The sequence below is a fragment of the Panthera pardus genome, unplaced genomic scaffold (genome assembly GCF_024362965.1).
Source record: "Panthera pardus isolate Hobbes unplaced genomic scaffold, ASM2436296v1 HiC_scaffold_25, whole genome shotgun sequence".
Classification (NCBI taxonomy): domain Eukaryota; kingdom Metazoa; phylum Chordata; class Mammalia; order Carnivora; family Felidae; genus Panthera; species Panthera pardus.
In genome coordinates, this window is record NW_026526821.1 from 79,256,583 (window position 1) to 79,281,632 (window position 25,050).

The following is a 25,050-nucleotide window of genomic DNA, read 5'->3' on the forward strand; positions in this document are numbered from 1 at the left end:
CTGGGTTATAGGGTAGTTCTATTTTTAATTGAGGAAACTCTGTACTGTTTTCCAGAGTGGCTGCACCAGTTTGCATTCCCACCAGCAGTGCAAAAGATATCCTCTGTCTCCCCGCATCCTTGCCAACATCTGTTCTTGCCTAAGTTGTTAATGTTAGCGATTCTGACAGGTGTGAAGTGGTATCTCATTGTGGTCTTGATTTGTATTTTCCTGATGAGTGATGTTGAGCATTTTTTCATGTGTCTGTTGGCCATCTGGAGGTCTTCTTTGGAGATGTGTCTATCCATGTCTTTTGCCCATTTCTTCCCTGGATTATTTGGTTTTTGGGTGTTTGATAAGTTCTTTAGAGATTTTGGATAGTAACCCTTTATCTGATAGGTCGTTTGCAAATATCTGCTCCCATTCCGTCGGTTGCCTTTTAGTTTTGCTGATTGTTTCCTTAGCTGTGCAGAAGATTTTTTATTTAATGAGGTCCCAATAGATCATTTTTGCTTTTGTTTCCCTTGCCTCTGGAGACGTGTTGAGTAAGAAGTTGCTGAGACAAAGGTCAGAGGTTTCACGTGCTTTCTTATCAAGGATTTTGATGGCTTCCTGTCTTATGTTCAGGTCTTTCATCCGTTTTGAGTTTATTTTTGTGTATAGTGTAAGAAAGTGGCCCAGGTTCATTTTTCTGCATGTCGCTGTCCAGTTTTCCCAGCACCACTTGCTGAAGAGACTGTCTATTGCATTGGATATTCTTTCTTGCTTTGTCAAAGATTAGTTGGCCATACGTTTTGTCTATTCCTGGGTTCTCTATTCTGTTCCATTGATCTGCGTGTCTGTTTTTGTGCCATATATTTAACTCTTCTGTCTGTAGCCTACCTACAGTTGCAATTGATCAACAGTGTAGTTCCAACATGAATGTTGGTTGATCCTTACGTTTAATGAGATGAAAGTGAACCGTTCAAGATGTATGTCACAATTTCACTTGTTTGTCAAAGTTGTGAGAACTTCTTTGCTGAAGTAGATTAAATACTTTTTTAATACTGGAAGAATTTTCCTTAATTTTTTTTGTGCTAATCACAATGTAATAGCTGCAGTCACCACAGACTTTTAAGTTTTTCTGCATTATTAGCATTTTCTCCATCACTTTAAGTTTAAAAGACCAATTCATAGGGGCACCTGGCTGGCTTAGTCAGTAGAGCATGCAACTCTTGATCTCTGGGTTGTAAGTTTGAACTCCACATTGGGTATAGAGATAGATGGGTGTAGAGATTACTTAAAAATACAATCTTAAAAAAATTAGGGGCACCTGGGTGCCTCAGTCGGTTAAACATCCAAATCTTGATTTTGGCTCAGATCATGATCTCATGGTTTTTGGGTTTGAGCCCCAACATTGGGCTCTGCACTGACAGTATGCAGCCTGCTTGAAATTCTCAATCTCTCTCTCTCTGCCCCTCCCCTGCTGATGCTGTTTCTCAAAATAAACTTTAAACAAATTGTTTAAAAAAAAAAAAAAAAAATTAAAATTGTTACCATAAGAATGTTACTGTAAGTTAATATATAATTATATTAATATATTAAGTGGCTTTAAACCAATTAAAATATACACTAAATATAAATTATATATTAAGTATATAAAATAACTTCATAAAGATCTAGCTTGGTGCACTTTGGAATAGGGGAGTGGTGTCAGAACAACATGACCCTGCAATTCTGCAGAACAAGTGCAAAGGAAGATCTTTGCTTCAGCAACAAACAGAAGCTACTAAAGTAGCTGAAATGTGCAATATGCCTAGAAAAATTGGCAGATATGAGCAAAATAAATTTGGAAGTTACAAAGGCTTGGAGAACAAAATGAGTAAAAGAAATCCTTGGGTTTGATGAGAATGTTGTAATTTGAGTTGAGCCAATCGATTGGAAGTGAAGGACTGAACCAAAATGGAAGATATTCCTTGCACCTGAAGTACATAGTACCGTCACTTTATTAGGTTATAGCAGAGTGAGCATCCCATTGTGGCTCTGGCCCAACTTCCTTGGGTATATCTGGAGAATCCAAAACCCAGAATTATGAAAATCAACCTGATGGAGCTTCTGAATGGAAAATAAAGTGCTAGAGAGTTAAGTTTATGGGAGAACTGTGGCCCATCATCCTACAAGACCATCTGCTTTCCCAGACCTAAAGAAGAAATAAAACAGAGACAGAATGAAAAACAGGCATCTATGAAAAAGCAAGATGAAAACAAAGATAAGAGAGATAAGGAAGAAAAAGCAGCTGAGGGATGCCTGGGTGGCTCAGTCGGTTAGGCACTCTACTTCGGCTCAGGTCACAATCTCACAGTTCATGAGTTCCAGCCCCACATTGGGCTCTGTGCTGACAGCTCAGAGCCTGGAGCCTGCTTTGGATTCTGTGTTTCCCTCTCTCTCTGCCCTTCCCTAACTCATGCGCGTGTGCGCGCGCATGCACACACACACACACACACACACACACACTCTCTCTCTCTCTCAAAAATAAACATAAAAAATTAAAAAAAAAGAAAAAGCAGCAGAGAGAAAAGGGAGAGAATGCTTCTTGAAACCCAAAAAGACTCTAATCCATGTCTCCTTTCCCTAGAAGACAATCCTGCCCAGTCATGAGATAACGTGTAGTCATGTTCAATCTCCCCATCAGAACCAAGAGCCAAGGACCAAGAGTCCTTCCTTGCTCCAGGAAAATAGAAAACTCCAGCACTCTCAGAACCTTTAGGAACAATAAAAAGAACCTTCAGTACAAGTCACCACTTCTACTGGTGACATCCTAAAGTTCCCCTGCCGAAACCTGTACCAGAGCCTATGAAACTTTTCAGAGGGATGGGGGAGGAAAGGAAAAGGAAAAAAAGACGACTTGACCAAGATCTCACTCTCCTCATACTCCACCTAGAGGGTGCACAGATCCCATCACGATTATATTCATCTAGAAGACCGCCATGCCTGAGGAGGTGGCAATCTATTTCCCTGAAGAACTCCACCAAGGCGTTCTTGGAGAGGGAAAGCTCTCCAGTGAGACACAAAAAAGGATTCATCAGCATCCTTGTCTAGGAGTAGCTCATTGTCCACTTTGTCTTGTCCAATCAGAAAGAAGCCTCCCAAGAGAGCATCCAGGTCCCTCAAACACTTGTAGGTTATATCCTTCAGCAAGCCCTCCAAGTGAAGACACCAGCCAACACCTCCAGCAACTCCACCGCCAAAAATTCATCATTCCCCAACACCTCAGCAGCCAGGCTATATCAGAAAAACTCGTGTTTCTGTATCTCCAAGGAGAACTTCAGGTAAAGTGACAAAATATAAAGGTAATAAGCAAAGAGGCCCTCTCGTCAACCCCGAAGTGGAGAAAAGTAGAATTTTCTGAATCTAAACACCGTAACGGTGGCGAAACGGCTGCTGCAGATTCTGTGCAGTAGAGACACCAAACCAGATGACAAAACCAGCAGTCTTCATCTGACTCTGTTCCTCCTCTTCAGAAAATAATGATGAGTTACTTACTGAAGAGGTCCCATTTGAGAAATGGTGAGGTAGGTGACTTCGAGGAAGGCCTTTCTCACCACACAAGCAAAAGGGGAAGGAAGAGGGTTTCCTTGAAGTAGAGGAAGTCCCTCCTCTCACCCAGTAAAGGACTCCATTTTCCTTCTCTCTCCTCCTCACAGGTGCTGGTCTTCCATAACACTACAAAGGGAAGCACCCCCTTCTCGTACCCCACATCAGTATTCAACATTCCCAAGAATGGTCTCCTCTAAAGCACAGGAGATACCCTTCTTCTCCCCATCTTAAAAAAGGGCATCACTATGTCCACCCAAAGCACAGGGGCTCCCATTCTTCACCTCTCAAAGAAGTCACCACGACACTTTGCATTGGTATCAAAGCATAGGAAAAGGTCTTCCCTGAGCCAATCTACCTGGGAACAGCATTCCATCTCCTGGTGGTCTCCAGCTCTGCAGACTTCAAGTTCTTATCCCCATTTGGCTCAGTCACCTGAGCCAGGAGCTAAAAACCCCAAGCACCTCCATTCCCTGTCCAGTCTTAGTCACCCTGTCTAAGCACGTCACCTTTGTTACGGATCAAAAAGACTAAAAGCCTACCATCAGACCCAACACTGGCAAGGAATTCCAAAGAAGGGTATAGAAAGAAAAAAAAGAAAGAGAAAGAAAGAAAAAAAGGACAAGAACCACAAAAGGATAAAAGGAGTAAAACAAGTAGAAAAAAAAACAGAAGGAAGAGGCTATGGCTGCAAGCTGCTACAGCTATTTTAATTCCTGCAGCCATTGCTGTTCCCACAGCCACATCAGCACAGGAAGAACGAGGAGCAGAGCCAGAGACTAAGGAGACTTAAAGTGAAGCTGAGGATAACCTTGATAACTTTAAAATCACCTGTGTAGGCCCTGAGATCAATGTGGAAGGTTCAAGTGTATCCAGTCATAGATGGAAATGTCTGTCATTATGTAAAGTTTATTTGGTCTGTATGCAACTCAATACTGAAATAGCAAAAATGTGTTTGAACTTTGTAACATTTGTTGTAATAAGTAAGTTGAAGTCAGTGATGTTAATATATGGGGGAGAGGGCTCCTGGGTGGCTTAGTCCGTTAAGCCACCACTGATCATGACCTGAGCTGAAACCAAGAGTTAGATGCTTAACCAGCTGAGCCACCCAGGTGCCCCAACATCTATATATGTTTAAAATAAAACTCTAAAGAAATTAGGAATAAAAGGAAATTTCCTTAAAGGACATCTAACAAACAAAAAATAAAACAAAAATAAAATAGCAATTATATTTGATAGTGAAAAGATGGGTAAAACAAAGATGCCCACTGTATTAGTTATTTATGTCATGCTGTGTAATGTACTACCCTAAAACAATAAACATTTTTACATCACCTAGTTTCTAAGAGTCAGAAATTTGAGAAATTTGGCTGAATGGTTCGTGCTCAGGGTTTCTTGCAAGGGGGTCAAGTTGTTGATCAGGGATACAATTATCTCAAGGCTCTATTGAGACTGGAGAATCTGCTTCCAAGCTCACTCATGTAATGGTTGACAGGCCCTAGTTCCTTGCTAGCTATTGGCTGAAAGCCTGTGTCCATAAAGCTTCTCCATAACATAGCAACCTGTTCCTCTCAGATCAAGTAATTTAGGAGAGCAAAACCCAGAGTGTCCAAGGCAGAAGCCACGGTATTTTATCATCTAATCCTGGAAGTGACCGGTCACTTCTGTTCCATGCTTATTGATCATATGCTATCATTAAACCCTGGTACAATGTGGGAGATGGTGGGGGTTACACAAGATTGTGAATACTAGAAGGCAGGAATTATTGGGTGCTACCTCAGAGGCTGGCTCTCACACCCACTGTGATCATTTCCTTTCTGCATTTGTACTCTAGGTCCTAGCCAGCAAGAAAGGAAAGAAAAAAAGAAACGAAAGGAAGGACTAGAAAGGGTAGGGGGGACTCTCAATACTTACAAATTTATTTATATATCAATATATAATGGTGTGTATAAATAAATAAATAAATAAATAAATGTTGGGGCGCCTGGATGGCTCAGTCGGTTAAGTATCTGACTTTGGCCTAGGTCATGATCTCCTGATTTATGAGTGTGAGCCCTGCGTTGGACTCTGCTGATGGCTCAGAGCCTGGAGCCTGCTTTGGATTCTGTGTCTCCCTCTCTCTGCCCCTCCCCTGCTCATGCTCTGTCTCTCAAAAATAAATAAATGTTAAAAAAATTGAAAAAAAAAAAAAAGTTCAAATATAAGCCTTTTGGATTACAGAAAAAATGTTTTTAAAATTTTTTAAATGTTTATTTTTGAGAGAGGGACAGAAGACAGAGTGAGGGGGTAAGGGGCAGAAAGAAAGGGGAGACAGAATCCGAGGTGGGCTCCAGGTTTGGAACTGTCAGCACAGAGCCCGACGCAGGGCTCAAACCCACGAACTGCGAGATCATGACCTGAGCTGAAGTGGAACACTTAACTGACTGAGCCACTCAGGCACCCCTGGATTAGAGAAATTTTTTGACTTAAGACTTACCATTTATCAAATTAGTTACTAAATGAGTTACCAGATGTAAAACACACTTCAAACTGGTTGGCTGCAATTACTTCTCCACAAATATGGAGGGCCCCAGCTGTTTTCATAATAATCCTTATGAAATACAACACAGGAGATGGTGGGCCAAGTGGTACCAGATTGTGTAGGCGCCATTTATGGTCCACATCAAAGGTCTGGCCTTTATCCAAAGGTAGACAAAGTGACAAAAACTTATGAATGGGAGCGCCTGACAATTTTTAAAAAATCACTAGAGTGAACAAACTAACTGGAAGAAAGCCAAAGCAAGGACAGAGACTAATTTAATTCGGAGATTTTACATGGCTCATGGCAAGAGATGATGCTTGGATCAGGACAGAGGCAATAAAGATATTGTAAACCACTGAAGAAATGACATTATGAACCCCTATGTATAAATAAGATTTGATACATATATGCATATAGTTTTATTTGTAAAAGGAATCCCAATTTTCGCAATAATGGTTATATTCTTGGAGGAAGGGATTAGGATGATAGGGTAAAGGGACTTTTCATTTTTCACTTTGTATCTTCTTACACCGTTATTTTTTAGAACAGCATATACAGGGCTTTGATATTTTTGTGTAAATGGGGATTTATCAGGGTGATGAGCATAGTGGGCCATTTAAAATTCTCAAAACTTGTTTAAAACAAACAAACTTAAAGTACCCAGGATTGAGACCTAAACGAATCCATAAGTGAATGTGAATTCATTTTCTCTTCTTCTACAGGTCTGTCAAGAATATCAGAAGTAACAGACTGTTGGGGGTAGAAGGGATGATAAATTAATCTGCCTTTTGAAACCAAACATTTAATACTTTAATTATGTCAATACAATTTCAAGCAAGTGCCAACTGGAAGACCAAGCCTGGGAATTTGTAGAGGAAAACAATCTTCCAAACAGCAAGGAGATCTTCCACTCCAGACACACTGTTAGTGGCTGTGATGGTGCCAGTTGGCCAGTGTTACTTGATTACCGAGTGTTTACCTGACAAGAAAAAAACCTGAGTTCCACAACTTGTAATGATAAAATTTTAACACTGGTTTAGGGCAACTACCAAATCACTCCTATTTTTACAAGTGAGAAAAGACTGTAAAAGTATGAACTGTTACCACCTGAGGACCAACAAAGTATCATTTACCACCCTGCTCCCCTCCCAAAACTCTTTTAAAAATATGCCTTTTTGACCTTATAGGGAAATCCACAATCTATTTATACTTACCACATCATCAATTTTCAGAATGCTCCGGACAGTTTCAGTTGCTAGAGTCAGTGCACTGACTGAAACCAACAGAGGCTGGACAACCAATTCCTCCAGAATGTTGGAAATACCACCCTGACAAATAGCACAGATTGCTTTTAGTATAATTATTACTTACATCACCAACTACACTGTTACAAGTTTGACTTAATAAGGCCTTTTAAACCTCATTTTCCCTTGCCCTAGTCAAAAGTAAAATATTCCCTACTAAACTCTTCTCTGTATTGTAGGTTGTACTTAACTAAAATTTGGAAAAACTAAATTAATGCTAGATCCCCCCAATCCTAATCCCAAAATAACTCCTATTATCTGGGCAAAAATTAATCATACTAATTAAAAACTGTAAGATCTTTAATGCTTAAACCATCCCTGAATCCTAATCCTAATCTGGCCAAATCTGGTCTGCTCTTCCTTTACATCTCTCTTAAACCCTACTTTTAAATTGTTATTGCCACTATCTCGGTCCCCTTTCTCTCAGGATTACTGCATTAATTTACGATGGCCATAGCAGGCCACCGTGCCTCCAGTCTTTCCCCCTTAAAATACTTTTACATCATCTTAGCTTCTTGATTAAAAAAATAAATAAATAAATAAAATAAAATTAGTAGCTCCCAACTATTGGAAAACAACCCCCCTCCCACATATCTGCCCCAATACTCAAAGGCATATTCTAGCTCTTATCTAAGCTTCCTAAAGTTAAATTCCAGTGTATCACCAACATATAACCCACAAGACAAAATGAGTCACTTCCTGGTCCCTTTCACCTGTAAACCATTTGCTTTTCCACCTAAAATCTCATTCCCTACCAAAGATGTGTCTTCATGAAGTTTCCCCTAACCAGGCAGTGCCCTTCCTTTGGAATTTTGTATCATTCCGAAAATATTACTTTGGATCTTCACAGTTGTTTTTCCATTATATATTAATTTGTCTCTTCAATAAAAGGAGACATTAATACAAAAAGGGCAATTATTACTGTTGTATTTACCCTATATAACCATACTTGGCTGCTGGCCACAACGGCAGCAATGGTTAACATTTACAGTGTTTATGCTAGGCAACTTAGTAAAAGCTTTCTAGTTGGTAATATGTTCAATCCTCACAACAGGCTTTTGAAGAAACTATTAACTGTCTTTATTTTTACAACTGAGGAAAGTGAAACACAGGCCAATTAATTCACTAACAGTCACACAATCCATAAGTACCAAATACTTAATACTTTTCAGTTAAGGCATCATCTTCATTCTTACTCAATGGCCTAAATTAATTAACATGCAGATCTCATACTTAAATCCAAGATTATTTTTTTAAAAAGTTAATCTCTACACCCAATGTGGGGCTCAAACTTACAATTCAGAGATCAAGAGTCACGTTCTCTTCTAAGCCAACCAGGTGCCCCAAAATCCAAGATTACTTTTCATTAGAATGCTTTTCATTCAATAGATGATTATGAAGCTTTTAACATTTTAATCAACATTTTCTGCAATAATTAAGAGACTAAATTATTACCTTTCGGACATTAATGCCAGTAGTTTTTTCTCCTTGGGCATGGCGGTTTCTTAGTTCTGTTACTGTAGAAATGGGATTCAAGCCAGCATTTTCAGCTAGTGTAGATGGAATGACTTCCATAGCATCTGCAAAAGCACGAACGCAGTAGGATTCCATGCCACTCAATGTTCGTGAATATTCAGTTAACCGTAGGGCCAATTCTATCTCTGGAGCACCACCTCCTGCAATAAGAGCTCTGAAATTCACAAATACATTTTTAGCTTATTTTATCCAACAGAAAGCTATTCTTAATAACTTACTATTTATACCTTAAAAAGTCAAAGTAAAGAAATTTAATGCTCAAAATATTACTCAGTAACTTCTATTACCTCTTCTTCACTAAACAGCGAATAACACATAGAGCATCATGAATGGAACGCTCAGCTTCTTCAATCACCAATTTGTTAGAGCCACGAACAACAATTGTAACTGTTTTTCCAGGGCTTGCACAGCCTGTAATCTTTAGTAAACAAACTCCAAATTAGGTATTTGAAATAAGGGTGAAAACAAAAAATCCAGATAGATAAAAAGCTTTATTATAATACTGTTACCTTGAGCAGTTTGCCAGAACCATTTAAATTGACCTCCTCAGCTAACTCAGCTGATCCCAGCATGTCGGCAGTGAACTGGTCAATATGAGCAACTGGCTTGGTTCCAATTGTCTGGGAAAAGAAATCAAATCCACAAATTAAGACATTTGATTAAGACAGTATTTTCACACAGATGCTAGGAATATTTTACCTTACAAATGAATTCAATGTCTTCTCTTTCAATATCCTTAACCACCATAATCTTCATTTTGTTCAGGAAATGTAATGCAAGATCACTAAGAGCATCTCTGAAATACAAATCAGGGATTATATCAATGCTAGGTTAAAATAAAAACCACTTTGCCATTCAACTGCTTTTTGTCATTTTTTTAAAAGATTTTTTAAAGCTTATTTATTTATTGGCGGGGGAGCTGTGTCGGGGCAGGGAGAATACCAAGCAGACTCTGCACTGTCAGCACGGAGCATGATGCAGGGCTCAAACTAATGAACTATGAGATCATGACCTGAGTTGACAGCAAGAGTTGGACACTTAATCGACTAAGCTGCCCAGACACCCCCCGAAATTTGCATACAACTTTTGACTCCTCCTGCCCTTTTTAGAGAGAGCACACAGGAGAAGGGGAGGGGGGCAGGTAAAGAGAGGGAGGGAGGGAGGGAGGGAGGGAGGGAGGGAGAATCTCAAGCAGGCTCCACACTCAGCGCGGAGACTGATGCAGGGCTTGATCTCACAACCCTGGAATCATGACCTGAGCCAAAATCAAGAGACGGACACTCAACTGAATGAGCCACCCAGATGCCCTGACTTCCCCAAAACTTAACTACTAATAACCCAAAGATCAGAGCCTTATGGATAACATAAACACTTAATCGATATTTTGCATGTTACACGTAGCATATGTTGTATTCTTTTTAAATATCTGAGAGAGAGAGAGAGCGCGTGCAAGCAAGGAGAGGGATAAAGAGAAGAGAGAGAATCCTAAGCAGACTCTGCCCTGTTAGCACAGAGCCTGATGTGGAGCTCAAACCCAAGAACTGTTAAGCTCACAACCCAGGCTGAAATCAAGAGTCCGATGCCAAATTGACTAAGCCATCCAGGCACCCCTATGCTGTATTCTTATGATAAAAATAGAGGAAAGAAAACGTTAAGAAAACTACGAGGAGAGGTGCCTGGCTGGCTCAGTCAGAAGAACATGCAACTCTTGATCTCAGGGTCATGAGTTTGAGCCCCACAGTGGGTGTAGAGATTACTTAAATGAAACTTTAATTAAAAAAAAAAAATTTTTTTTTAATGTTTGTTTATTTTTGAGAGAGAAAGAGAGACAGAGCACAAGCGAGGAAGGGGCAGAGAATGAGACACAGAATCCAAAGCTGGCTCCAGGCTCTGAGCTGTCAGAGCCAGACACGGGGCTCAAACCCACGAACTGTGAGATCATGACCTGAGCTGAAGTCGGATGCCTAACCGACTGAGCCACCCAGGCACCCCGAGATTACTTAAATAAAACTTTAAAAAGCCACGAGGAAAATACACCTGACAGCACTGTAATAAAAAAAAAAAAAACCCATATATAAGTGGACCCACACAATTCAAACCTAAGTTGTTCAAGGGTCAACTGTATATCCCACATATTTAAATCATCACAATGGGAAGAGAACCTACTTTAGAGGATTATCAGAATATAGTGCTGTCCCACCAATGCAGTTTCATCCTAGATTTCCACTGGTTTACTCACTTTGAATGTTTCTTAAACAATTGCTATAAGGGATCAAAAATAAATGTCATTAAAAAGTGAACAAAAGATTAAGGAAAAAAAAAAGTGAACAAAAGAGGGTTGCCTGGGTTGCTCAGTCGTTTTGAGTCCTGGACTTCAGCTCAGGTCATGATCTCATGGTTTGTGAGTCTGAGCCCCCACCTTGTGCTGCCATCAGCATGGAGCCTGCTTCGGATCCTCTGTCTCTCTCTGCACCTCTCCTTCTCACACACTTTCTCTCAAAAATAAACATTAAAAAAATAAAAAAGTGAACAAAAGAAATCGCTCCACACCTCAGAATAGACTTCTGTATGAGAAGAACATTACATCCTGTTTTTTTAATTTGCTTCACTAAATTTAGAATATAGGCTCTCTCCTCCCGCAGCACTCGGTCCATCTGGACATAGTCAGAAACTACTATTTGATTATCCATCTGTTGAGAAAAAGAATAACATAATAATAAATTGCCTTATAAGAGTTTTTTTTTTTTGCCTTTAATTTTTTTTAGTGAGAAAGACAAACTTTTAATGCAAATATCATGTATCATGTATATTCAACCAAAATCATACCAAATAAGATATCATACTGTCACACCCAGAAAAGATCTAGGAAGATGAAAACCAACATTAACTCAGGTCTTTAACTTTTATCTATACACCTTGCTGTCTTGTATTTTTTGCAAGTACATTTTTGGTAACTGTGAAATGATTATCCTATTTCCTGAATGTGTCAATTTTCTTCATACAGGTATATGCATTCCTGAAATAATCTCAGTTGCATCCTTTTTACTCTATGGCTTGTTAAAACAAACAAACACAAACAACACTGGCATGCTGAAAGGAGGTACCAGGGACAAATCTTGTTAATCAGTGGTGTATAAAACAAAATTAATTTTTCTATGGGTTAAACTTTTGGGAAACACAGGACTAAAAATGTGTAATGCAATACACTGTAAAGAAAACAAACCTGAGAGAAGTGACAAGCTCAACCACCCACTTTTGGAAATAGCACTTATGACTAAAAGATATGAAAACACCTTTAAAAACATTTCTTTAGAGTATAAACAGTAACCTGGTTTAGTTTCATTTGTGCTAATATAGGACAAAAGATCTGTCTGTTGCTATAGGGTGGGTGGAGGTTTCTCAGAAACCTAGAAAGAATTTAGAAATTCTACTTACACTGTAACTTTTCCATAACCTATTTCATACATAGCCTCTATTGCTATTTGCCTTATCTATGAAGTCAATGCTTAGTTCAATGACAGTCAATTGAAGCTACAGATTTGTCATGTCTGTCATCAACAATTTCTACTTTTGTCTCAATTTCACTTTTTTTTTTTTTTTTTAGTATTTTATTTTTATGAGAGAAGGAGAGTGGGGGAGAAACAGAGGATCCAAAATGGGCTCTGCGCTGATAGCAAAGCCTGATTCGGGGCTCAAACTCAAGAACCACAAGATCTTGACCTGAGCTGAAGTTGGATGCTTAATCGATTGAGCCACCCAGGCACCCTCAATCTCACAAATTCTTTTGAAACCTATGGTTTTTATTACTAGTGTATTTTCTGTTTTTGTATTAACAAACAAAAGTCTGAGCTATTAAAAAGTCAAAACACATGAACAAGGAACCAATTGCATTTAGTTCTTACTTACATCAGTTTTGGGAGCAGATAAGCAAAATTGAATAAGCCCAATCTTAGCCTTTTCAACTCTGGTTATGCCAGAATTTGCCACCTTTTGAGTAAGTACCAGCCCTTCTACCAGCTCACAGTCATCAATTGTCCCACTAAGAGAAAAGAAAACAAGAAGACGACAGTTAACAGGCAGAAATCTGTTAAGTTTAACAGATTGCCAATCAGGGCACACCTGGGTGGCTCAGTTGGTTGAGCGATGGACTCTTGATGTGGTATCAGGTCATGATTGCACAGTCATGAGATCGAGGACCCATGTCAGGCTCCATGCTGAACATGGAGTTTGCCTGGGATTTTCTCTCTGCCTCTCCCCCACTCCCTCTCTCAAAATAAACAAACATTAAAAAAAATACAGTGAGCCAAATAAAATCTGGGAGAAATAACTATTAAAAAAATAGATCACTAATAGATTAAAAATCATCAGTCGAATAAAACAGGTATCATTTATTAGTGCCCCATTCCTGAACTCTGATCACACTACTGCCTTGCCATCGTAAAAGGATATAAACAAACTCTTGAGATTCCCATATTAATACAAGTTATTAAAATTAATTTTTCTTTAAAAAGCTTATTTATTTTTGAAAGCAACTGAGGGAGGAGCAGAGAGAGAGGGAGACAGGAGAATCCCAACCAGGCTCTGTGATGACGTCCTCAACATAGGCTTGAACTCATGAACCATAAGACCATAATCTGAGCCGAAATCAAGAGACAGATGCTTAACCGAGTGAGCCACTGAGGTACCCCTTATTTTTACTGAAGTTAAAATTAGACATGCTTACCCAAGTTTCTTAACTATTTTAATGTCTCTCAGATCCACACTAGTAGCAGTGGCTGGGTCAATCACTTTCATCACTGCATTTACACTCATTGGAGAAAGCAGACTTGAATACTGAGAGACAACCTAGAATTAAAAAAATAATAATAAAATCAACTTCACAACAGAAAAAAATCCTAGTTCTTTAATGACAAAGATATTCAAGAAGTAATCTTAACCATTTTTCTTGGGTTGCAAAGGAAGAGTGGGAACACGAAGACAACATTCCATATAAACTGTCTTGTCAGTCATGTTGTCAGTCACCAAGGGCACAATATGTGTCTGCTTGCTTTCCTGTTTTATTAATTTAGTAAACGGACTGTCTGAATTACTAATAATTCTATAGGAAATCCAAAAACCAAGTTAACTTTATGCAGACAATTCTTACTTAAATGATCTTAGCCCTTATCATTTACATACTCATTCAATCTTCAGATGAAGAAATTTGAAGAGTCACACAGCTTAGTTTAGTGATGAACCCAGCACTAAACCCAAGTATTCTAGACTCTATGACCAATGCCTGTAACCACACTATTCTGTGTTACAACTGTGGACATTTAACAGTATCATGTACGTGACTAACACTAGCTCCCCATGTAACATTGAAATAAAATGAATGTATTGATATAAAGCTGATGAAAAAAAGGGGAAAATACAGGAGGGATGAAGAGAATGTGACAGAAAACAATTAACATTAAATGCACAAGAAATTCTTAGAAAAAAAATCAATGCTTGGGGCGCCTGGGTGGCTCAGTTGGTTGAGCGTCTGACTTCAGCTCAGATCATGATCTCGCGGTCTGTAAGTTCGAGCCCCGCGTAGGGCTCTGTGCTGACAGCTCAGAGCCTGAAGCCTACTTTGGATTCTGTGTCTCCCTCTCTCTGCCCCTCCCCCGCTCATGCTCTGTCTCTCTGTCAAAAATAAACAAACATTAAAAAAATTAAAAAAAAAATCAATGCTTTAAATTTGAAAATTAAAAAAAGCAGCACTGATTGTTAAGAGGGACTATGGATGGGCAAACCTGTCCTTGGTTCCAATCTCAACTTACCCCCTATTTTTTACTTATTTAGGAGAGCGAGCATGAGTGGGGGAGGGGCAGAAACAGAGGGGGACAGAGGATCCAAAACAGGCTCTGTGCTGACAGCAGAGAGCCTGATTTGGGGGCTCAAACTCAACAATCATGACCAAAGCTGAAGTCGGACACTTACCTGACTGAGCCATTCAGGTGCCCCTCATCCTACCTCTTACTGACAGGTCTTGGGTTAGTTACTTAACTTCACTACATCTATTTCCCCATATGTAAAATGGGGATACAATTTATTTGAAAGCTTTGAAGGAGGAAATTTGACTTTAATTTAGTTGTACAAATTACTTCAGTTATCTAGACACTCCAGACCTAACATTTATGAGCTGTTTAACATCAAAAATCACAATGTAAGAGTTGCAATTCTTAAACTTTAAAATGTGATTTTTCTATGATCCCTTAGTACTGGACTCACCTTTGAGTTCAATGAAGTGGTAGCACTATTTAATAAAGTTTCTCTGTCACTCAGTTCCACAGGTCTAGACATGTCAGTCAAGATTTCAATACCCTTTTCCAAAGCCTTCTGGAATGACTCAGAAATGATGGTCGGATGAATCCCTGTTTGTTAAAATTTCGTTATTATAACACATGAACTACATATATGACACATATTAAAAACAGAAACTTTCAAAAAAAAAAATAGAAACTTTCCAGGCATTGTAATTTCAAAGCAGTCATAATTTTAAATTTTTCTTGAAAGTTTATTTTGAGAGAGAGTGAAGAGGGATAAAGAGAGCACAAGAGCATGTGTAAGCAGGGGAGGGGCAGAGAGAGCAAGAGAGAATCCCAAGCAGGCTCCATGCTGTCAGCAGAGCCTGATGTGGGGCTTGATCTCACAAACCATGAGATCATGACCGGAGTTGAAATTAAGAGTTGGATGCTTAACTGACAGAGCCACCGAGGCACCCCAAAGCAGACGTATTTTTTAAATTATCTAAACGGAGGCTTCATGGGGTGCCTGAGTGGCTCAGTCAGTTAAGCATCTGACTTTGACTCAGGTCAATGGCCTCACGGTTTATGAGTTTGAGCCTCACGTCAGGCTCTGTGCTGACAGCTCAGAGCCTGGAGCTTGTTGCAGATTCTGTCTCCCTCTCTCTCTGCTCCTCCCCTGCTTGTGCTCTGTCTCTCAAAACTAAAGAAACAAAAAAAATGAAAAATAAAAAAATAAACTGAGGCTTCAGTTATAAATAAAATAGTCTGAACAACTTTAGCTGCTATTATGGCTAATAATTTATTTCCATTTAATTTGGAACAGATCAATGCTGCACTCATGATACTTTAAGACTGAAGCCAAATTATATACTTTCCAAAACATCACAATTCTAAGAAGTAGAATAAGTGACTGGAGAGTTACTACTATGATTAAGCACTATTTACCAGTAGAAGAACCTATACAATCTCTCCCAAATCACTATTCTCATTTAGAGCCTAAGATTAGTACCACCACCACAACTTATTTTAGAAAAGCAAAATTCTATCAAGTTTCATTCAAAATAAAGCTTGGTTTAAAAAAAAGTAAGAAAGAAAAAAGAAAAAAAATTTCTTATTCATATGATAAACCAAGCAAAATTTAACCTAAAAATTCCTAATAATAAGATTCGTTATTCCAAATCAACTATCATATCTCCTATTACTTAGTATTTTTTGCCCTTTATTTAGGAATAAAACATGTCCCAAGTCCTACCTACCTTTCTGAAGAAGCTTGGTACAGGAATCTAAGAGAGAGCCAGCAATGATGACCACTGATGTGGTGCCATCTCCTGCTTCTATATCTTGCGCCTTAGATAGCTCCACCAGCTAAGGAAACAGAACATGCTAAGTTGCTCAATGAGAAATGTGAGGACCCAGTAACATCTAACTGAAATATAAAACGAATGGCTTTCTGATCAGTGTCACAAACAACTTGACTACTATTATCAACACTCTAAGATTCAACAAAATTTTTGACTTCTTGGGTTTCATTTTAAAATGATTGATATATCTGTGACACAAAAAATTCTGCTTAGGTATACTCTCTATAAGAAGCTGTATTATGATTTCTGGTTCAGACTATGGGTTGTAAATTTTTTCTCCCCAGCTATTAAAAAAGTTCCTGTCGGAAAGCATAAATAATGTTGTAGACTTGGAAGCTAAAAAAAATGCAGCATTCTAGATGACACAAGTGTCAGTTTGGAGTCCTCTGGAAGCTTATCTGAAATGACTCTGTGTAAGTAGAATCTGATTCACTTCAAAAGTCAACTTTACATAATTAAACGTAACTTTTTGATGGAATTTCTTTTCAAAGATATGGTGTCTTCTCACTTGACACTGGAATCATCACACTTAGCTGAATTGGTAATTATTTTTAATAAACACCAGTGTAAAGTTTAGACATGTGATTTATTTTGCACACAATTAAGATTACATTGCTCCCTTCCAACTAACACCCAATGAGCTAATAATTCACGGCATTTCATGTTTTTATCTCCTTTTTCCTCAACTACCTGGCACATTCCTGTGGACAAGGAGATTCATGTTTTATTACAACCTTGCAATGAAGAGCACAATGCTAGGCACACAATGCATCCTAAAAACATGCCTGCTTAACCTAAAGAAAATAAATTCACAATGCTTAAATACAATGTGATCAAAGAAACAAATTTAACTCTTTATAAATATCAAGCAATACACTTAAAAAACCCACTCATCTAAAATTATACTTACCATTCTGGCTGCTGGATGTAACACCTGCATTTGTTTCAGAATGGTGGCACCATCATTTGTAATGGTCACATCGCCTTTTCCATCTTGAATCTGGAAAGTTTTGTTTTTTGAAAACACTGTACTTCAAAAATTTTGATTTCTTTACCCAGCACTATGACACCCTAAAAGCTCTAACTTTAAAACTTCTTAGTAGAGAATTTATGTTTGCATAGCTTACAACTGTGCTTAATTTTAAATTCTCTTCCCTTATGTTAGTATACTGACTTAAGAATATACAGCAACAGCTTAACTTTACAAGTGCAATACTTGGCTTTACTCTAGCTTTTTTTTGTTTGTTCGAAGTGAAGGAATCTAGACACTGGATATAATTACTATTATTCCTGGGTTCATATCCATAGTAACAAATGACACTATGGATCTCCAAAGAAGATAGCATCAAGAACATAATGTACACACTTCTCACAGTTGAAATAGTAACTTATTTCTTGGTATTCTCAACTTAGCAGTATTCTCTTGCTGGAAGAACAAGTGAAATTCTACAGACCCATAGAGGGTCACAGTTATTTACCAATAAGAAAACACTGAACTCAAGCGCTCATAGCTATAGCCTTACTGTACTTTCCATGTAACAAAACAACAGAGAACTACTCTGGCGGACATACTTTCAATGTTAAAAGCGTCAAATAAAATATGAATTATAGTTAAGTCCTACTCACTCCAAAGCAATCTGTTATTCTTCTAAACTTTCAAAGTACCTTTCTAATACTTTTTATTTTTTAAGCAGCACATCCTAACCCTCTACTGAGATTTTGCAGTGTGGACAATAGCACTCAATCTGTAACAAACAGTTCAAGTTTTTACCATTTTATCCATTCCTTTTGGTCCAAGGCTTGTTCTAATAGCATCAGCAACAGCTGTAAACAGAAGGAAAAAATCAAGGCTCTTAAAACAAAATGAAACAAAAAAAACCCATGAAGTATTTCTCCTTTCAAATGATCATTTTGTCCTTATTAGGATATGGTATACAACTGTTTATACTGTGTCCACTAAAGAAAATTCATTGTCTAATAATAATCTACTGGAAACAGTAATTCCTTTAATTGTATGACATTTCATCTTTTGTTGGTACAAGTCACTGTAAATAACTTTGTGCCCTACCTATGGCAGAATACATTTTAAGAATTTACCTAATCTTTCCCTAAATATCAAAATAAATACAATGTAGTCTGAATGAAGACTGTATTTTCTCCATTCCTTAAGACTTCCTAATATGCTATATAATTCCATTTATTTGTCTATTCTGTCTCTCCTACCTAAACAGTAATTTCTGAGGGCAAAGAGTTTTGTCCGCTAACGTGAGGCCAGTATATATATATGGCCCACGGTAAAATACCCTTTGGACACCTTCCAACCCTGTCACCAAATAAACCAAAACAAAGAGCCCAAATCTTAACCCAAACAAAAACCCAAAACTAAAACCCCAGCTTTCAGTCATCATCAATACATTATGAAATATATCTGGGGCGCCTGGGTGGCTCAGTCGGTTAAGCGGACAACTTTGGCTCAGGTCATGATCTCATGGTCCATGAGTTCGAGCCCCGCGTCGGGCTCTGTGCTGACAGCTCAGAGCCTGGAGCCTGTTTCGGATTCTGTGTCTCCCTCCCTCTGACCCTCCCCCGTTCATGCTGTCTCAAAAATAAATAAACGTTTAAAAAAACAAAAGTGGATACTTGAAATATATCTGGATATACAGTCTACTGTTCCAAAGTTAATTATTTGTCCCTAAGGATGTTTGTTTTAATAGTCCACTTACTATTTTCTAAGAAAAATTAGATGTGATGAACAGTCAAGTCAAATCCCCTTTTCTTTGACAAGTCTAAGACAAATAATTAGGCCTTCCCCTTCCTCACCTACCACCTCACCCCATATACACAAGGCTGAGATTGTGACCTAATCATTGTATATGCCACAACCAGCATAATACTTCCTCCTTTATTGTGTGAATGATAAAGATCTTTAGAGAAAATATTTGCTATAATTTAAAATTTTATTTTGTAATTTTAGGCTGCTGTTCCTAATTATCCAGTCAATATTACGTTTTCAGGCTACTGTAGTGTACCCACATGGCCATGATTCTACAAGCAGACCAATTCACTTTAAGAATGCCCTCACATTCAGGACACCTGGCTGGCTCCGTATGGAGAATATGTGACTTTCATCTCAGAGTAGCGGGTTCAAGCCCCACGCTGGGGCTATTTTAAAAAAGGCAAAAAAAAAAAAAAAAAGGCTCTGACATTCACCTGCAAAAAGTTAGATAACACACACATTATCCAAAAAAAAAATAAAAGATTTTTTAGACTGCTTACATTTCCAAAACTGTCAGATGTTTAACATACTGTGTGGCACACAGTACAGTCTGTTAAATGACTCATGCTGAATAATACTAGACTTTTTTTTCACATTATCAACCAATCTGGGTGGGTGGGGGGGCATTTTTTGGATAACATCTAAATAAAAAACTGGCTCCCTGAATTAAACCGAAAATGCACCTAACTAAAGCAACTTTCCTCGATCAAGTTTGTTGAGTTTTGTCTGACTTGGAAAGACTAGTAGTCTCTGTTCTGAGTTCTCTTCAAGGTCAGGTTCACAGATAATTCATGTGGCCTCTGCTCACCGACCCTTCAAGATTGGCCCCATTTTACCCTTCCAATCTCACCTCTCGCTTCTTCATGCACTTTATGCCGTGATGGAATGCTCACTGTGTTTCAATATTCAATACACACTAGGTAACATCTCTAAGCCTTTGTTCTCATTTTTCCTTCCAGATTCTTCTATCTCAACTCGACTATTCTTAATTCTCACAACTCTAAAAAGAAAAGCCTCAATTTTACGGGGGAGAAAACCCTGGCTAGAGGTCGAAAGCCACCGAGAGAATTGTAACTCAGGTCTTCATTTCTACCATACACCAAAATATTCTATAAAACGAAAACGCCAACAAACTGTCCATATTTCTAGACTTGTTTGTGTTTCGTTGCACATACAGGGAGAACATAAAAGCACAGCCTAGATCTTTCCATATTCCCGAACAGGACGGTTAAGTCTTTCCCACAGCGCAATACAAAGGTCCCCGCCCCAATATAAGCACTAAGTTCTCAATTCGTTTCATTAGTTGCGCCAAGAGCTTACTTAAATGGTACTTTTCAAGGGCAAGAAAACTAAAATGGATTATGCAAACAACATTCTACCAATGGAACCAATAAGCAGATAAGCGATAGGGCTCTTGTGTCAGATCCCAAAGGACTGCAGCCGCACGTGCGGGCCTCGGCTGCTTTCTACTGGAGTGTGATGAGCGACCGAGGATGAAAACTTACGGGCGTCTGAGACCCAGAATGGGGCCAGTCCAAAGGTCTCCATACTAGGCACTGGGAATTACCGGCAAAAAACAGCACAGATCCCTCCAAAGAGGGATCTTTCCATCTATCACTGGAAAGACGAGATCATCTCAAGGAACAGAAAATGTGCCTTGGCAACCCAAGATCAGAATGACAGTGCAGACAGAACTCGACCCCGCACGGCCGCAGGTCAGACCCTGGGAGCGATACCTTTGGCCGCAGAGATGTTGCTGAAGCGGATCTGGGCCGGCTTGTCACGGTCCTGATAGGCGCTTTTGTTGCGGCCGCTGGCAGCCCCGGCGGGGGCCCCGCTCCGGGGAGCCACGTTCTCCGGCATGGCAAGGTCGGCTGGGTCTGCGTGGGCTTGTGGAGGACGGATGGAGCCGGATTCCGGACGGCCGCAGAATAACGGAAGGCACCCACGGCCTTCACGAACCTTCCAGAAAGCGGCGAGGGCGCCGGGGGGAGGAGGTGGAGAAGGGGGCCTGCCAAGTGGTGCGGCTCCGACGTGACGTAGCAGGCTGCCCGCCGCGCGCCTGTTGAGGCAGCTGCGGCAGGGGACTGGGGGTTTACAAGGAGTCTTGGCCCCGGGCCCTGGGGGTGGAGGCATGGTGGGGGAGGACCCTTGCGAGGCCGACCGATCATCCCGTGATTTTAAAGGCGGGTGTTGGCCACCCACGTCGCCGGTGGCTCTGTGCTTGCCTGTAAGGTCCCTTCCGTTAACTCAAACTAGAAGCGTCTGCGAGGCGTTGTGGTCTCCCTGGTTACTCCTGAAAGGGCGGGACTGAGCCCTTTTTTGCTGGGTCGCTTAGTCTTGTATTTTATTCATTTTGAAATAAATGAATATTCGGTTTTGTTCATTTTGAGATAGAGTCGGAAGAGAGAGATTTGGAATGGGTATCTGTTTTCATATGCTTGAAGTGTTGTCTCCTATTGATTGATATTGAGTGGTAGAGATTAAGTGTACCGTCATTAAATCCCAGGGAATCTTACACGTTTTGAAGCTATGATTGCCTGCCAAACCAGCAGTCCTTGTCTAGTATAACCTTCTCGTTGTGTACTAGTTTCTTACACGTGACATGAGCCACACACAGGGAGCCTAAGAATTTTAATTACGATCATTTAGTTCAGTTATGTGCTAGGTGCATTGCTAAACGCTTTACACGTTTTATCTCATTAACCTTCACAATACGATAATTCTATGAAGTGAGGGCCATTATTATTTTTTTTTTTTTAGTAGATAAGGGAACCAAAACAAAGAACCGAAGCCCAAGGGGTACCTGTAAATAGATTGAAACCGTGTTCCCATACAGAGCTACTGACTTCCCCCGTCAAAAACTAAAACGGTTGGGCTTCTATGACCATTGTGTTTTATTATGGAAGTTCATGTAGGTGAAGTTCATTCAATGTTTATTCACGAGTGATTATTAAGCTTCCATAAAAGTGGCGGTTGCTTGGGGTAGGTTCCAGAGTAGTATTTAATTCTGTGATCACACGCATTCAGGAAATTAGCACTAGAAGATAAGTCTTCCTGGGTGCTCTCTGAGCTGTATGCTTTTGATGCTGACTTCTCTTTGAAAAGGACCAGACCCTTGGACACCCAGGTAGCTCAGTAGGTTAAGCCCCCCACTCTTGATTTCAGCTCTGGTCATGATCTCACCGGTAGTGTGTTCAAGCCGGGCATGGCATCTGGCTCTGTGCTGACTGTGGAGCCTGCTTGGGATTCTCTCTCTCTCTCTGCCCCTCCCCCATTCGTGCTGTCTCTCTCAAAATAAACTAAAAAAAAAAAAAAAAAATCCAGACTTTTTCCATGTAGCCATAAATGTCCTATGATTACTTGTTGAGACAACTGTTGTGTGGTGATGGAAATAGCATAAATTTGGGGATCTAAAATCCTGGCCTTGAGTTCTTCTACTCTGCTACTAATTGGTTATGTGATCTTAGGCAAGTCATTTGTTTTCTGGATCTCATTTTCCTCAGCTGTATAATAGGATTGAATTACATGATCTCTAAAGGGTTAAACTCTACCAATTTTATTAGTGTAAGGAGTAGACCTATTAGCTGTAATGGACAGAGCAGAATTTGGAAGATGCCATTACTAGCTTTTTGGGACAGTCTCCATGAGTAAGACAATTGCTTTGATTATCCTAAAGCTTTCAAGTTATAAATATTTTTTTTTCTTTTTCTGTAACAAATTGGAATTACTTAGCTCCCCCCTACCCCAGACTTATACAATAGATCAATGCTGAAGATTTGATTGCTTAAAAGTGTTGATGTACATTAATTCCTAATTAGAATTGGATTACAGTAAGTATTAAAATATGCAAACTTTTGTATCCTATGCAAAGCATTGTTAATAGCGAAGGATGAAAATATTGAAAAAAATCCTATCAGATCCAAGCAGACACAAAGTGTGAGAATGTTGACAATAGTAATAGCCTTATGGAGATTCTTTAATGATTTGTAAAGTAGATTTTATAAAATAGTAACACTTAGCCAATCATCCAGATGAGGATTGTCTTCTCTAGGATGGATACTGAACCACTCACTAAGCCCCTAGTAACAAGACTGAATGAGGCACTGGCAGGGTTTGGAAAAGGAGGGAAGGATGTGTATATATTCCCTCTTTCCACACAAAAGACAATGGTAAAAACTTCAGTGTGAAAACAATAGTTATTATATATTATCTATTTTTCTTCTACCTTGCATTAGTTTATGTTATTGAGACCACAATTAAGCCCTATTTTCCTCAGCCATATTGCTCGCATCAAACTTTTTTTGTTTACCTTACAACATTACATGAAGCACAGGCCTGTTTTCCTTAAATATACTTTGATTTTCCTAATTTTTCCTGAAGGATTTCTAGTTCACATTTTTATCACTTTGTAAGCTTCCCAGTGAAAAAAATCCCTGTCTGAAAATGGGAAGAGGAAAAACCAAAAGGGGGTGCCTGGCAAACTTAGAAGCTTCATGACCTGTTGTAAGTAAACCAGATTTTCTGTTTAAAAATAGGAATGAACTAATGTTTAACTATTGTGGTATTATCAAGAGCTATAAATACTGCAAATTTGTGGGAAAAATAAATGATTGTTGTTTTGGGCATCAAGATGTCGGGCACAACACAAAACGGTACTTCCCATTGGAAAAAAAATTGAACCTGAATCTAATCAAGTTCCTAGATCTAATTTCTTTCTTTAAAAATTTTTTTATAATTTTTTTTCATGTTTTATTTATTTTTGAGAGAGAGAGAGAGGGGGAGACAACAGGTGGGAGAGGGGCAGAGAGCTAGGGGGACAGAGGGTTTGAAGCCCGCTCTGCTCCGACAGCAGTAAGCCCGATGCAGGACTCGAACTCAGGAACTGTGACATCATGCCCTGAGCCAAAATCCAGAGTCAGACATTTAACTGACTGAGCCACCCAGACACCTCCCTAGATCTAATTTCTAATTTACAGGTTAATAGAACATACAAGGATAGAATATAGTTTTTATTTTTATTTATTTTTTTAAGTTTATTTATTTGAGAGAGAGAGAAAGAGCACAAGGGAGGCAGAGAGAGAGAGGGAGAGAGAGAATCCCAAGAGGCTCCTCACTGTCAGCACAGAGCCTGATGCAGGGCTTGATCTCATGAACCATGAGATCATGATCTGAGATGAAATCAAGAGTTGGTAGCTCAACCAACTGAGCCAACCAGGTGCCCCAGAATATAGTTTTTAAAAATGATACCATGAGGATACAATCAATAAAATATAGAATGTGGGAAACTCTTCAGGAAAAATGACCTGCAAATAAATTGCAAGAAAAGAAAATAACCATGAAGATGGAAGGGGAATGTATAGATTAAAAGAGACTTCAGATAAATAAAGAAGGGGGCACAAGGATGGCTCAGTCAGGGGAGTGTGTGGCACTTGATCTGGGGGTTCTGAGTTCGAGCTGCGTGTTGGGTGCAATGAATGCTTAAATAAGTAAATAAACTTAAAAAATTAAAAATATGATACAAGCAAGATGGCTTAGTAAAATAGGGCTTAACCATGGTCTCAGTAACAAACTAGTGCAAAGGAGAAGAGAACTAATTGTTGCTTGCTGGCTAGTCAATACTTAAATACTCAGACAATTAAAAAATATGAAGTTTGTGAGACAGAAGTTTGAATATGGATTTATAGTTAACAACTACTAAGAAAGTTATATTCTTATGTGGAATAAT

At 39.1% G+C, this 25,050-nt stretch overlaps 1 protein-coding gene across 1 annotated transcript; it reads right to left on the minus strand.

The window, feature by feature from the left end:
• Positions 1–6,330: 6,330 nt before the first annotated feature.
• Positions 6,331–21,322, minus strand: CCT4 (chaperonin containing TCP1 subunit 4). Its single transcript, XM_019432143.2, has 14 exons — positions 21,059–21,322; positions 18,318–18,370; positions 17,457–17,546; positions 16,442–16,550; positions 15,169–15,311; positions 13,637–13,758; positions 12,820–12,952; positions 11,464–11,603; positions 9,613–9,709; positions 9,423–9,533; positions 9,201–9,331; positions 8,833–9,067; positions 7,288–7,401; positions 6,331–7,052 (listed from the first exon to the last, which is right to left on the minus strand). Exons 1-14 carry the CDS (start codon positions 21,183–21,185, stop codon positions 7,038–7,040), a joined length of 1,620 nt encoding a protein of 539 aa, XP_019287688.2. The 5' UTR covers positions 21,186–21,322; the 3' UTR covers positions 6,331–7,037.
• Between the last annotated feature and the right edge of the window lie 3,728 nt (positions 21,323–25,050).

Bases quoted from the DNA above. Each gene is read 5' to 3' on its own strand.
- CCT4 (XM_019432143.2), bottom strand. From the start codon at position 21,185: ATGCCGGAGAACGTGGCTCCCCGGAGCGGGGCCCCCGCCGGGGCTGCC. The intron at 12,953-13,636 runs GTAAGCATGTCT...CTTTTCTCTTAG, and splicing joins AAAATAGTTAAGAAACTTGG to TGGGACAATTGATGACTGTG. The intron at 9,534-9,612 runs GTAAAATATTCC...TTCTTTTCCCAG, and splicing joins ACATTGAATTCATTTGTAAG to ACAATTGGAACCAAGCCAGT.